The 15,770-nt window shown below is 42.3% G+C and overlaps 1 protein-coding gene across 5 annotated transcripts in view; it reads left to right on the forward strand.

Moving 5' to 3' along the window:
• The window catches only part of SUSD1 (sushi domain containing 1), a 179,803-nt gene that overhangs the window by 109,846 nt on the left and 54,187 nt on the right, over positions 1 to 15,770 (forward strand). For all 5 annotated transcript variants that reach the window (XR_012800399.1, XM_075593999.1, XM_075594032.1 and 2 more), the window contains 4 exons: positions 546 to 640; positions 3,775 to 3,961; positions 5,859 to 5,953; positions 11,159 to 11,345. Coding sequence is in view for 4 of the 5 variants with exons in the window: in XM_075593999.1 (XP_075450114.1) it covers positions 546 to 640; positions 3,775 to 3,961; positions 5,859 to 5,953; positions 11,159 to 11,345 (564 nt within the window). In the remaining variant the exon portion in view is untranslated. The remainder of the gene's footprint in view (positions 1 to 545; positions 641 to 3,774; positions 3,962 to 5,858; positions 5,954 to 11,158; positions 11,346 to 15,770) is intronic.

Below are 15,770 nucleotides of genomic sequence, written 5' to 3' on the forward strand. Positions count from 1 at the left end.
TTTCTACATATTGTACGACATAGTATGGAACCCAAAATGGGTCAGTGCATTGAAACAAGTTCTCCTGTGCCTCGACACACACAGATTTTTTTCCATCAGTGGGGTATGTTTTTGCATCAGTTTCGCAGCTGGGAGACTTTGGGGCAGACTCATCAAGCACTGGTATGGGTTAGCATACACAATCTTGACAGCAATGCCTATTCAAGCCAATGGGAGCTAACACCAGCTCAGTTGCGCTCACCTGTACTGGTGCTTGATAAGTCTGCCCCTGAGTGACACTCACAGATTGATACTGTACACAGGCTTCTTAGTAGCTGTGCTACATCTGTTACAGGGGTTCTGTTACAGGGGTTCTGTTACAGGGGTTCTGTTACAGGGGTTCTGTTACATTGATTTCTGCTTTATTCTTGATTGCCTCAGGAAATAAAATCCATTTATGCAATGTGCTTAACCATATATAAAGTAATTTTACTTTGGAAGAACAATAGATGACAGTTAAACATTGTATTTTTTTAATGTTCTTATTTTACTCTTCTGTTATACAGTGGAAGAAGGATTTGGTAACATAGCAGTATTCAATGAAACATGTTTAAAATGGACTAGAAGTTTTGGAGAAGCTGGCTTATTAGAAGTTTACACAGTAAGTGACTCATTTCATTTAGAGATTTGTAGGTTTAATTAAGTTCGCGTAACACTAAAAAGACAATGGCATTGCATGTTCCATTCATTTTTATCAATTTTGCTTTCAAAATGTGATTTAACATTCTTATCCCTGGTGTTTGTATATAGCAGGGGGGTCTCTGGAGCTGAATCCAGGGGCGGATTTCCCATAAGGCTTAATGGTCTAAAGCGGCAATTGCTTGGGAAGGAAATGTATGTGTATGAGTCTTACCTTTTCCAGAGCGGGCCCACTCCTGAAGCTTTGTGTCGTCATTGCAATCCGAGGTCAAATGATGCTTTGATGTCACATGACTACACGGTGTCACATGCCGCCACTATGCTAAGGAGGAGGGCCGCCCCTGAGCGGCAAAAATGTAAATTCACCACTAGCTGAACCGTATTCATTTCAACTCGGGAGACCCTCTATTTCCCAAGATGCATACCTCCATAGGTGCTGCCTGTAGCATCCCATGCTCGGTAAAGAATGTGGAGGTTTACATTTACTGCAGAACTGGAGCCAATAGGAAGCTGCGACATCATCCATCCTGCAGGACACTGGAGATTCAAAGGAGCAATCCAAGCTATGCATTAAAAAAAAAAAAGGATTTCAGGGGCACTTTGGTGCTGAATCCCATTAATTTCAGCTCCAGGGACCCCCTGCTTGCCCAAGATACTTATCTTCTTATGGGGTGCCAGTATCTAAGTACTGTTTAAATCTCCCAGTCACGTGGGCCAATAGGTAGCTGCAAGGGATGATGTCACAGCTTCCTATTGCTCTCTGTAGTGTGTACTGAAGTGTGATGCACATTACTCCCTGCTTTACATTTATATGTACTGTATGTATCTATAATTCTATTTATATAGCGCTAACCATGAATGCAGCGCTTTATAACATTACAATAGGAGGTACTTACAATACAAACAATGGGAATAAGTGCAACAGATAAATCACAACATAAGACTAAAGGAGAACCCTGCCCTAATGAGCTTACTATCTAAGTTGTCTTTGTTTGCAAACTCACAAACACGCGTTCGTGGGAAATAAGTAGTTTATTGTCTGTACAGATTCAGAGTATGATCATACACACAAAAGTCAAATGAGACTCCAAGCAGGCTTTTTATACATTTTTGATTCATTTGTTCAAAATAGGTTACAAGGCAGATTATCCTAACCACTCCTTAATTCTTAAACCAATCATTTTACAGATCATTAAAACCTGGTTAAAACTAGATTAAAGCAGCTCTCTAGGAACCAGGTACTTCTTGATACTAGGCATGTGGGCATAAACTACAGGCACAGTCATAAATCTACTGTGAGCGAAACTCTTATTTACACCACACACACATTCTTACACACAAAATGGACACTAACAGAACATAGAACAGACAAAATCGAAACAGAACATCGCCTTCAATCCTTCTCCAGAGACCCCCCAGTCTATTTCAGTAATATCAACAGTATATTCATTTCAGCAATATTACTTCATCAAAGTGCTATGAAGGGATGCTTACCGACACATTAGGCATAAAGAGTGCATTATTAGAACTGCAGGCAGGGGCGGTCAAATGTATCTGGAGCTCGGAGCAGAGGCATAAAACATTTAATGGGCTTCTTTTTTTTAAAGAAGTGGCTATTCTGCTGGGCTTTGAATGTGGAAAGTGAAGGTGCTTGACTAATATTGAGTGGAAGACCGTTCCATGGGTAGGGAGAGATTAGTAAAAACAGTTTAATATGGGATGAGTGTAAGAATGAGTGTAAGAAATTAGTAGGTGTGTAGTGTCGGGATTAGAGTTGAGATATACAGATGCTGCCACGAGTATCCGAACACTTGCCTTGGAAAATCTTGGAAAATGTCACAGAAATATTGCAGCATTACTGGGAGATTGCCCCAGATTTTCCAAGTCAAGTGTTCGGATACTCGTGGCTACATCTGTATGGAGGTGTAGAGGAGCATAGAGCCTTACAAGTAAGGAGGAGAATGTTGCAGTTTGTCAGAAATGACTAAGACTTGGTACAAATCCGTTTAGCGGAATTCTGTTGATCATCTTGACAAAATCCGTCACGCCCACTAAATTGAGAGCGGGGGCGAGCTTTCAAATGTAATAAGTGTTAACAGTTGTGTATATACGTATATCCCTTCAAACGTCCCTCTAAATAAATTACAGAGACATGTCTGGTTTAAAAAGCAGTACACCGGCGGTACCTGGCTTGGAGATATGCTAATGGTATGCAAAGTATATTTAAATACATTCCCTCCCACACTTCCTAAAAGGATTTCCATACCAACGGTATAGAGTTAATAAGCCTAAGGTGCCAACCTAATGACTGGAATAGTGTCAGACCCAACAGGACTAGAACCCACAACCACTGCTTTTCTTAAAATACTGTCCGGAAACGGATTGCCCATCTCTAGAAATGAATAGGAAGCCAACAGAGAGAGTTTAGGAGGTCAGAAGCAGTTACACACAGAATAGAATAGGAGATGATTTGAGCAGCAGAATTTTGAATGTTAAGGAGAGAGATATGAGGCAGGGAGGTCAGATAAAAGAATGCTCCAGTAATCAATACAGGAGAAACAAGGGCAAGCATTAGTGTTTTCGTAGCAGTGGGTCATAAGATGGGCTGTATCTTAACAATGTTGCGAAGGAAAAAGTAACTATAATATTCTTGTCCCTGGGAGTATGGTATGATGTACTTTTCCATGCCTTTTCATCATCGAAAATTGCAAGCTTGCTTATTAAATTCTTCTAAAAATACATGTTTTAAATGCCTTTACAGTTTTGACATGTTCATTAGTCATACCTTCCTCTGTTAACCACTGAAAAGCAAAGGATCCGGATAACACTGACCTCAATTGATTATTTTTTATACATGATTCAACTACTATAGGAAACTAAAGTTATGTACTTTTAAAATAACTAATAATCATATAATGATAAGGCTAATTCCTGCTACAAGAGATTGTCATGCTTCTCTTCAGTGCAATTACTGTAGGTTAGGATCGCACTGGAAAATGTGAGCCACTTTTGAAGGTTAAGTTGTATAGTATCTATACTGTTATTTGCAAACATATTGTAGAATGAATTGTGCATTTCTGCTTTTGTCCTTGTTAGTTCTTTATTCAGGGCAGGATACCGTATCCAGAGGAATTACTTCAGAACATAATGTTTAACTTCAGTACAGACAAGGAGACTCCAGTGTTGTGCCTAGAGCTGCCGTCAGCAGCAGAATATTTGATAAATGTTACAGAATCATCCACAGAACTTTCTGCATATGTTCATATAAACACCTCAGCAGATGGTGAGTATGTGTGTATATAACACCTACTGTGTAACAGTGCTTTACCGAATTAGCATAACAACATTCAAATGCAGAGCTAAAAGCATCCAGCATAAATGTATTAGGCAACTCGATTCTCTGCCACAAAGAGCATATACGTGGTTTATTGAGAGACATTTATTTATAAGGTGTCAACATAATCTGCAGCACAATGCAATGCTTAAGAAGTATACAATTCCAAAATATGACAGTCAAAAACATTGAGTTAGCATACTGTAGACTGGTGTAATAGGTAGAGCTATCCCTGCTCCAAACAGCTTACATCCAAAAGGGGATAGCTGGAGACAATAAAAGCATGTTAGATTATAGTGCATGGCAAAGTGGGCAATTAAGCATATTTGGAGGGGGAAAGATAGTTCTGTTTTACAAGCAACTAAACTGGCAAACTGAGATAGCGAGCCAGACATGGAAATGGGAGAGAAGCTGAAATTCCAGGGACAAGAAGCCAGATGTGAAAATGTTTCACAACAGATCCAATTCAGCTTTTTTGGGGATCAGGAAACTCCAACTTAGAATGTGAAAACTCGTCTGGCCACGGTGATCTGAAGTGCAAAAGAATAAGTAAGGCGCTCCTTTAAGAGGACAATAAAGTGATATTAAATTAATAAACAAATTATTAAACTAATAAAGGTGCTTATGTGTATTAGTGATAAAATATAGTGAACGTCGCAGCTCAACCCTATAAAGAGAAGATCCGAATTCTCCTGACATTGATTGTAGAAAGTAGCTTTTGGGGAGCGCAGATTTCACCATATGTGAAAAGAATAATAATAATAATATAGTGTGGTAATTTCTACATAAATGACAACTAGGTATTTCATAGAAATGGGGACTCACACTTTCCCAATAGGGTATCAGCAGTGTGTATATCAATGTGGTCTAAGTTCTTCCCACTAGTAGAAGGCAACTGGTCTCAGCAGGATTCCCTCGGTGTGACAGAGATGACACTCTTAGTGCAACATTGCATGTTCAAAAGATATATATATATATATATATATATATATATATATATATATATATATATATATATATATATATATATATATAGTCCGTTGCGTCACTTCCGGTTGCGATCGATCGCGAATCTGGAATGGCTGGCACAGGGTGATGCTGGGGACACTCTTGGCTCACTGTAGTTCGACTCTACGCTTGTCGCATAAGCTTCGTCAGGAGTCAGCACCCATTATCTTTAATTGTTATTATGATTTTTCTGTGTGTTTTTCTATATGTTTCCTCTTTTTGTTGCCTGTATCTGCTGCTCTACTTCCCCTTTTGTCCCCTCTAAGGCTGCGGCCAGGGTGAATGCGAGCGCGCTGGCGCTCGAGCTCCGTGACATCAGGCGCTCATGTTGGTCGGGCGATTTGTGGCCTGCTAGTTGCACGTGTAGGGGGGGCGTGATGTCACCCTCATTGGCTGAACCGTGCACGTGACCAGGGCAAGCGTGAAAAAAAATCAAATTTGCTTGTCTCGGCAACCAGAAAAGCTCACAGGCACATGCCTGCGCACCCACAATATGGACAATCGCATTGTGATTCATGGTTTCGATCCGCCTCACCCTGTCCACGGCCTTAGGTTATCCACACAGATCCTTGCAATAATATAGTTTTAATTTTTATTTTTTTCAAGATGGGGTTTGTTAACCAAAATGGCATATTCATTAAAATATTCATACTTGTAATATTGAAACGCAAGTCAAATGTGTGAAGTCATGCATGTAGTTAACAGTTTATTGTTCATAACTGCTTACCTGAGTTGAAAGCAAAAAAAGAGCATTGTTCATTTGAGGAAAAACCTGCTTATTGATGAAAATGTTAGAAATGGTAAGATAATCTTATCTTGTTTTACCCCGGATATTTAGGAAATGAGAATGTCGGCAGCACAAAATTACTAAATGAAACATGTTTGCGGTGGAATAGGAGTGTAGGAAGAGATGGGTTGCAAGAGATATACAAAGTAAGTGATATGTGTTGCCATACAGTATTTTGTGGCTGCTAACATGGACAAAATTGATGCCAATCATATCCTGGCTCACAAATAATTTACCAGTTTTCTCCAGAAAATTTGCAATTCTGTAAAGAATTTTGTTTAAGTTAAACAACTAAGCTCAACAACATTGTAGACTTTTTTTGTTGCAAACTTCATGCAATGAGTATTCTATTGTTTGCGAATCTTTATGCAATTTAGAAGCTACAGTATTCACTGTTATCAAGACATCCTCAAAAAACCCTGATAAATATTTCTTGGCAGACAGAATTTTTTCCCCCTACCTAACTGAAAAATGACAATGTTATACCTGATTGTTTTTTTCTAACATTCATACACACTCCCCCCTTTATCTCTCTCCTTCATCCCCCCTCTCATTCTCTCACCCTTCCTCTCATTCTCTCCCACTCCCTCTCATTGTCTCCCCCTCCTCCCTCTCATTCTCTTCCACCCCCTCATTCTCTTCCCCGTCCTCTCTCTCATTCTCTCTCTCCTCTTCCCTCTCATTCTCTTTCACTCCCTTCCTCTCATTCGCTCTCCCCATCCCTCTGATTCTCTCTCCACCTCCCTCCTCACTCTCTCCATCCCTCTGATTCTCTCTCCCCCTCTCACTTCCCCCCTCCCTCCCTCTCCCCCTCTCCCCCTCTCTCTCTCTCCCTCTCTTTCTCCCTCTCTATCCCCTCTCCCTCTCTCTCCCCCCTCTGATTCCCTCCCTCTCCCCGCTTCCAGTCATTCTCTCTCTCACCCCTTTCCTATAATTTTCTTCCACTGCCCTTTCTGAAACACACACACACACACACACACACACACACACACACACACACACACACACACACACACACACACACACACACACACACACACACACACACACACACACACACACACACACACACACACACACACACACACACACACACCTTTGCTCTCTTCTGTTTTTCAGCCCCAAACAGTTGAGTAGTAACTTCGATCACAGATGGCCCATTACTTCAGTAAAGAATTAATGCAGTAAAAATACAGTAACAATCTGACTTTAATTATATTAATGATCTTATAATTATAAAATTGCATTACTGTGGGAATTGGCCCAATATAATTTTAATAATGCTGGCGAGCTGAGACAATAGCAAACTAATTAATATTACTCATCTACTGATATACACCTAAACTCAGTCGTAAAACACTGAAAATATTAAACACACTAGGAGTCAATGGGGCCTATTAAATATATTACATTTAGATTAGTGCAAAATCGACAAATGAAGATAGCAGCAATAAAATCGGTGAGTTACCACTGTATTATACAATAATTATACATGCAGAAATGACACTGCAGAAGGCCGGGGACAGCTGATCCGGTGGTTGGAGGTGCCTGGCTGATTTGGTCCTGACCTGTTGAACAACTTTGCCTGGGAACATTGATGAAATCTCGTGCATCAGTATTTTATTTTCTCGCCTGCCATGTTCATTTGGATATAGTTTTGAGAGACATAAAACAATGTGTCTCATTTCTCAAAAGAAGTAGAATAGGTAAAAAAAACAATGTCAAGGTTATAAAGAAAGAGAAATATTACCATTAGTGTGGGCTCTCTCTCCTTTTTCTCCTCCCAATTATAATATTTGAGTTCTTTCTCCCATTATAATAATGACACTGGCTAGCCGCTTTTACTTATGGTGAAACATATCTATACACACTCTATCAAGGATGGCAGGACATAGCTATACACATTTCCACAGCCAAATTTTACGGCAGGGAGGTCTGATCTGTAGTCAGATTAAACAGCTGCGGGACCTGTTCCTGCAATTCTGGGTTTCAAGCGTAAACGCATACATGCACCCCACAAATATTCCACCCCTAACAGACCTGCAACATGTCTACCCACAATCTTAAAATAAGAGCTCTAACGCCATGCCAACATTAATATTGGCCTATTTGACTGCTACATAGGACACTAGAACATGACTGTCTCCAAAATTGAACATAGCCGGGGTCAATCTATTCCTCTGGGATTTTCTTGTCCTTGCATGATGTTGTGCTTTTCTTGTCCTTACATGATTTGTACTTCGGTACTGTACAGGTGAGCCACCACCATGCCTCTTTATATCCACACATCGAGTGGTCTCATTTATTACTTCTACTCCTAGTGTGTCCATTTTCCCCATCTGTGTGGACAGCACCCCAACCTTTACCAGTAGCTCTCCAGGGTATCCTCCATTGGGTGGACTATTGATCATGACAGTGGTCCCTTCTATATTTCGTCGAAGTGTCACTTTCCTGTTATCCTCTGTATGCTAGTAGAAAAGCTGGATGAAAAAGGAGCACTGCAACGAAGAGAACTGGAGGCCAATTGAAAAAATAACAAAACTTTATTGAGGCATAAAGCCTAAGTTAAAAAAGGGACAGAGAAACCTGTAACGTGTTTCTCGCCTATCGGCGCTTTATCAAAGAATGCTTCTGGGATCAAAAAAGTGTCTCTTTAAAGGTATTCCCTCACCAGAAGAAATACAGCCGGTGTTCCCAGGTAAAAAAAACCACGGGAACCAGAACTCCCCATGTAAATGAAAACACTGAAGAGCTGACAATCTAATAGTGTCAGAGATACACCCAAAAGAAGACACTTACAAATAATCAAATATTAAAAAACATAACAATAATTAATTAAAAATGACCCTAAAAATTACTAAAATTATCTATTTTATATATCTAAAGAAAATGCATGAATTCAAAAATAGCCATAACACAACACTTTTCTGTTATCCTCTGTATGCTGTTGGGGGGCACTTGCACCGGGCGGGGTCCTGCCCACATGACCTCCCCCAAGCGCCCCTCATTCTGAGCCCTATGTTTTTCTTCTAACACAAGGGATTAATGGTCAATGTCCGACAACAATCGTTTTCCCTGATGGTTCAGCACGATTTTGCTAGTTGTTGAAAAATATTAGCATTCGTGCCAATTATGGCTCCAGTTTCCTCTTTGCTGCGGACTTCAGGGCAGGAAGACCACTACCATCAATGGTCCTTCTACTCCAGTTATTTTCTTTTGAAACACGAGCTTCAACACTAAATACCCTAGATAAGGGTAGCTGGCATCACTAAGGCCCAAAACGACCAAGACCTCCAGTGGTTGCAACGGCAGATGTTCTAGGTAATGATCGTACCAGGGCTTAAAAATAATGGATACCTGTGATCCACTATCGAAGAGGACGTTGCATACTTGTCCCTCAATCTTCATCTTCACTCACACTGATGGCCCCAATAATCCCTGGGGTAAATGGGAGGTACTGTAGAATGATCTCTTGCTGATGCTGTTGGAACAGAGCCTTTCTGCACCCTGGGCCCAGTATGCTCTGTCACTGGGCCCCTAGGTCTTTTCCAGAGGCAGAACAAGAGTGGATGAACTGCTTCACCACCTAAGGTAGATTCTCTCTTTTCCGGCAGTGACTGACTTTGTGTCCATCCCCACATCTATAACAGAAGTCTGTCCCTCCGGCTTCTGAATCGGCATTTCTCCATGGCTTCCTCCCCCATTTAGATTTGCACTAGCCACTTCTCCCATTCGCATGGCGTTCATCAATTTCTGATACCTCTTCTGTAGGCTCACCTGCTCGGCCCATGCTCGACCGCTCCCCACCTGGCCTATCGGGGGTCATAGCCCGTGCAATCCTTCCACTGGGAGCCATACGCCAACCGAGATCTCCTGATCCCCATTGGCTTTTCTGAGGTCCTCAGAGATTTTTTTTGATCATGGCATGACTTGTTTCTACACACCTGTATGGTGAAGACCAAACTCTAGTTTCTGATCTTTACATACTGTAAGGTGCGGCCTCCCAAACTCACCCCTGAAGATCTACCTAATTATTTAAACACCTGATTCTAATTATCCTTTAATTTAAAACAGAGTTTCCCTTACTTTTGCACATACCCTGACTCTTAATTACTCATTATTTGTCTAATTTATACAACATTTTGTTTCAAAAGACATGGGGTTGGTTAATATAAACCCTATTGGATATTTAAGAAAAGACTGGTTTTGATTCAAGAAGGTTATCGTGGAAAAACTATGGAATTTCCGTAATGATGATTAGGGTTCACAAACGTTTTCTCCCCACTGTGTGTGTGTGTGTGTGTGTATGTATATATGTATATATATACATACATACATAAATACAAACAAGTCTCGTCTGATGGGTCAGTGTGGGTGGTCTTGCGAGACCCCCCATCTTCCACTTCCCCATCTCCCCCCTTCTGTCTCTTACACCCCCACCCTCTCGCCCCCACCTTTCTCTATCTCTCATCCCACCTCTCTCTCATGCCCCCACTTCTTTCTCTCTCCATCGCACCCTCTCTCTCACCCCTCCTACCCCCCCACCTCTCTCCCCCACCTCTCTCCCGCACCTCCACCTGTCTCTCCCACCTCCCCACCTCTCTCTCCCACACATAATAACCCCCCAGCACAACACAATTATCCCTTCCCCAATATAACACAGTAACCCCCCACTAATACAACACAATAAACTTCCCCAATACAAAATAATAAGCCCCCCAATACAACACAACCGCCCCAATACAACACAATAACCTCCCCCCAATACAACACATACATACACACACACACACACCTTGGGTGGAGGCTTCTGGTACCACCCAGGTTCAGAAGTTGGGCCCGACTTATGGGTGAGCCTAACTTCCGACCTGCAGGGGAGGGGCCTACACAGGAGGAGAGCTGGAGCAACCAGCCAAAGGTCCGGCAGCCAGACACGGATGCTGGGCCCAACCTCTGGCTGAGGCCAACTTCCAGCGCTGGTCAGCTGGGCCCTCTGTATCCATCGGGGCCGGGTCACTTGTCCCAGGTCCCCCCACCAGCCCCCCTGTCGGCGGCCCTACTTACTGTATATCATGCTGCATAAAAGCCTGCATATCATCCAATTTTTCTAATATTTAATTGGACTTTTCATTACATATTTTGGCCCAAGTATCATAAGCTTGCCTATCGCGCCAATGTAACCACAGATCAAAAAAGTCCTAATTTCTAATTTAAATATTTCCTAATTTTTTAATAGAGAAGCAGGAGGAATTCAGCTCAGAGGATATGGTAAAATAAAATAATGAAATTAGAAAGTAGGACTCAATTGAGTCGTTATCTTCTGATCTTCTTCTTTTTTTTTTTGTGCACAGTTAAGTGTACAAGGGGGAAGATGGTATCCAAAGGAATTACTTCATGATTTGCAGTTTAATATCAGTACAGACCAAGATGCCCCCGTGGTGTGCTTCGAACTACCACTGGATAAACAACATGCTGTATATGTCACAGAAGCTCCCTCTCGTGCTGATGCACAAAGTCTGGTTACCACTGCAGTATATGGTAAGTGCAGTATTATAATTGTTGAGTTATTTTATTTCTAAGAAAGAGTGGACATGTATTTATGTATATCTTTATTTCTATAGCTCCATTCATGTACTTACTGTCCTGCTTTACAGCAGTAATACACGTGACAAAATAGGAATAAGCGCTTCATACATAAAAAAAGACATTAGGAAAAGGAGTCCCTGGCTCAAAGAGCTTACAATTTAAGTGATATATTGGGTAAATTTACAGAGCCAGAAGGTGGGTGTTGTGGTAATTGTGTTCATAGGGTGTCATTGTACATGCATATGAGACGTATAGTATCAGTTAACGGAGCTACCCATATGCTTCAATAAAGAGGTGAGTTTTAAGATGGGTCTTGAAGGTGGAGATAGGGGGTGCCAGTGGACGGGCATTACAGAGGTGTGGGGCAGTGAGTGAGAGCGGTTTTAGGTGGGAGATGGCTTTAAACACAAAAGGGGCACACAGAAGACATCATTGAGCATAACGGGCAGGTGTATAGTGAGAAACCGGGGCTGAGATGTAAGGAGGGGCAGAAGAGTCTATAACCTTAACAGTGACAAATGCTGTTGTAAGATTTTAGAATCCCATTTTACTTGGCTGAAACAATTGTGAGTGAAAAAAAAAGGACACAAAACGTTTGTGCAATTTCTATTAAACTACATGTATCTGCTCTTCCTTTTTCTTGTGCTTTATCTCAAAGTCTTCATCAGGCGCGCACGTAAATGTGAATAACAAATGTGTTGTACAGCCGCGGCTCAGCTTCATCTAAAGCTTACCCGCTTTGTTCCTCACTTTTTTTTTTCCGTCCGGAATTGGCCGCGCGCCAGCCGCATCTCACGGCCGCGCGCGCCCGGTTCTCCAATCAGCGCCTAATGGCGCTCAACAATAGAAGCGCCTGCGGCGCTGGAGAGGAAAAAAAAAAAGCCCGCGTCTTAACGCGTTTGAAAATTAACTAAAATACTAAAATACTAAGGGCGGCCGCCACTGTATATCCAAATTTGACCCACTGTGTGTGTGTATTTACATACATACATACATACATACATACATACATACATACATACATACATACATACATACATACATACATACATATACACACACACACACACACACACACACACACACACACACACACACACACACACACACACACACACACACACACACACACACACACACACACACATACACACACATACACACACACACACACACACACACACACACACACACACACACACACACACACACATACATACACACATACACACATACACACATACACACATACATACATACATACATACATACATACACACATACACACATACACACATACACACATACACACATACACACATACACACATACACACATACACACATACACACATACATACATACACACACACACACACACACACACACACACACACACACACACATACATACACACATACATACATACATACATACACACATACACACATACACACATACATACATACATACATACTGTGACAAACGGCTTACTCCGGGGCTCCGTCGTTTGTCCGGGACTGTTTAGAACACGGTCTTTTAGGGTAGGTTAAATGATGAGGCGTCACGTACTGTTCCTTTAAACAGGCTATGCCTGGTTTATTCAGTCCCAGGCACTGAGACTGCCACAGTGCATACAACAGAAAACAGATCAAAACAAAAGCTGCTCACCTGAGCGATAACTTAACTTAGATATCCCTGACTCAGGGTTGGAAGTGGCTTTTCCACTTCCAACATCAAAACATGGTACTTTTGCAGTCTTACACAAATGAACAGAAAGATTGAACCTGTTTGGGGAAGAGGCTTCTCCCCTCTGTAGTTCAGCAGCCTTCCAGCCTCCTGGCTCTTGTGGGGAGACCCGAGCAAACAGGAAATCAGTCTTTCATACCTGATTCCTAATTAGCATGACAGGAGACAGAAATCAGGCAGCAGACAAACTCTGGTCTGGATCTCTCATCCCTCAGTTCCAGCGCTTGCCAAACTGTGGGATGGAGTGTATGTATTATAAGGCTGCACTCCCAGGCCAAACAGGATAGAAACTGTCTAGTATCCTGGGAGCCCTATATACGGAATTTATTACCATCCCCTGGTTTCTGTCACATATCCTCCCCCCCAGCTCAGACCTCGAGGGATGAGCGACCATGGATATTAGGGAGTGCATCCTTGACAACCCGTCAGCATTGCCATGTTTGTGCCCTGACCTGTGTTCCACAGAAAATTTAAAGGGTTGTAGGCTTAGGAACCACCTGGTCACTCTAGCATTCTTTTCCCTGTTTTGACACATCCAGGTAAGGGGTGCATGATCTGTGACCAACCGGAATTTTCTCCCCAACAGGTAGTATTTGAGCGTCTCTACAGCCCACTTTATTGCGAGACACTCTTTCTCTACTATGGAGTAATTTTTCTCCTGGGGATTTAGTTTCCTACTTAAATAAAGGATGGGGTGCTCCTCACCTTGAGACTCCTGGGAGAGTACCGCCCCAAGCCCTACCTCAGATGCGTCGGTTTGGACTACGAACTCTTTGGAGAAGTCAGGTGTGACCAACACTGGTTGGGCACAGAGAGCTTCTTTCAGGCTTCTAAAGGCCTGTTCGGTTTCGGGGGACCACTTTACCATTAGCGGTCCTCTTGCTTTTGTGAGGTCAGTTAGTGGGGTTGCCTTAGTTGCAAAATTGGGAATAAACCTTCTATAGTACCCAATTAACCCCAAAAAGGTCCTTACTTGTTTTTTTGTAACTGGCCTTGGCCAATTTTGTATCGCCTCCACTTTGAGTGTTTGGGGTTTGAGTAAACCTCTGCCAATAGAATATCCCAGATACTTGGCCTCCTCCAGACCAATAGTGCATTTAGCGGGGTTAGCAGTTAGTCCAGCAGACCGGACTGCGTCAAGCACAGCTTGGACCTTTGGAAGGTGGGATTGCCAATCTTCACTATGGATTACCACATCATCCAGGTAGGCGGCAGCATACCGAGCATGTGGTTTTAAAATTTTATCCATCATTCTTTGGAATGTGGCGGGAGCTCCATGTAAGCCAAAAGGCAACACCTTATACTGAAAGAGGCCGTCTGGGGTTGAGAAGGCTGTCTTTTCTTTTGCCCTTTCTGTGAGGGGAACCTGCCAGTACCCTTTTGTTAGGTCTAGGGTTGTGAGATATCGGGCTTTGCCCAGTCTCTCTACAAGTTCATCTACCCTGGGCATAGGATAAGTATCAAATTTTGACACCGCGTTTAGTTTTCGGTAGTCATTACAAAACCTTGTTGTACCATCTGGCTTTGGGACTAAGACTATAGGGCTGTTCCACCCACTTTGGGATTCCTCAATTACACCTAGTTTTAGCATTTTTTTAACCTCTAAACTTATAGCCTTTCTTTTGGCCTCTGGGATTCGGTACGGTTTAAGGTTAACTCGGACCCCCGGTTCAGAGACTAAGTCATGTTCAATTACGCTAGTTCTACCTGGCCGTATAGAGAAGATTTCTTTGTTTCTTTTCACTAAATTCTGAACCTCTCGTTTCTGATGAACAGACAGTGTTTCAGCTATGCTAACCTCTGGGTCAGTTTCTTGATTCTCTGACGGACCTGGGGGTACTAGGGTTAACAAGACTTCTCTATCTTTCCAGGGCTTGAGTAGGTTTATATGGTAAATTTGCTCAGGTTTCCTCCTACCTGGCTGTCTTACCTTATAATTTACTTCTCCCACTCTTTCCAAGACCTCATATGGCCCATGCCATTTAGCAAGGAATTTACTCTCCACGGTGGGAACCAGAACTAGTACCCTATCACCTGGAGAAAAAATTCTGACCCTAGCACCCTTATTATATGTATTCCTCTGTGCCTCTTGAGCTTTCTCCATGTGTTCCCTCACTATGGGTAGGACTGCAGCAATGCGGTCCTGCATCTGGGCAACATGCTCTATTACACTTCTGTAAGGGGTAACCTCGTGTTCCCAAGTCTCTTTGGCTATATCCAGTAAGCCCCTTGGGTGTCGGCCATACAATAGTTCAAACGGGGAGAAGCCTGTGGATGATTGGGGAACTTCCCTAATGGCAAATAACAGGTACGGTAACAAACAATCCCAGTTTTTCCCATCTTTATCAACCGCCCGCCGTAACATGCTCTTTAAGGTTTTATTGAACCTTTCCACTAAACCATCTGTTTGTGGATGATAGACTGAGGTTCTGAGATGCTTGATTTTTAGGAGTTTACATAGCTCTTTCGTTACTTGGGACATAAATGGTGTTCCCTGGTCAGATAGAATCTCTTTAGGAATCCCGACCCGGGAAAACAGAACTACTAACTCTTTTGCTATGTTTTTAGCTGAGGTGCTACGTAGGGGAACTGCCTCCGGATATCGGGTGGCATAATCTAATATTACCAA

The sequence above is a fragment of the Ascaphus truei genome, chromosome 1 (assembly GCF_040206685.1).
Source record: "Ascaphus truei isolate aAscTru1 chromosome 1, aAscTru1.hap1, whole genome shotgun sequence".
NCBI lineage: Eukaryota > Metazoa > Chordata > Amphibia > Anura > Ascaphidae > Ascaphus > Ascaphus truei.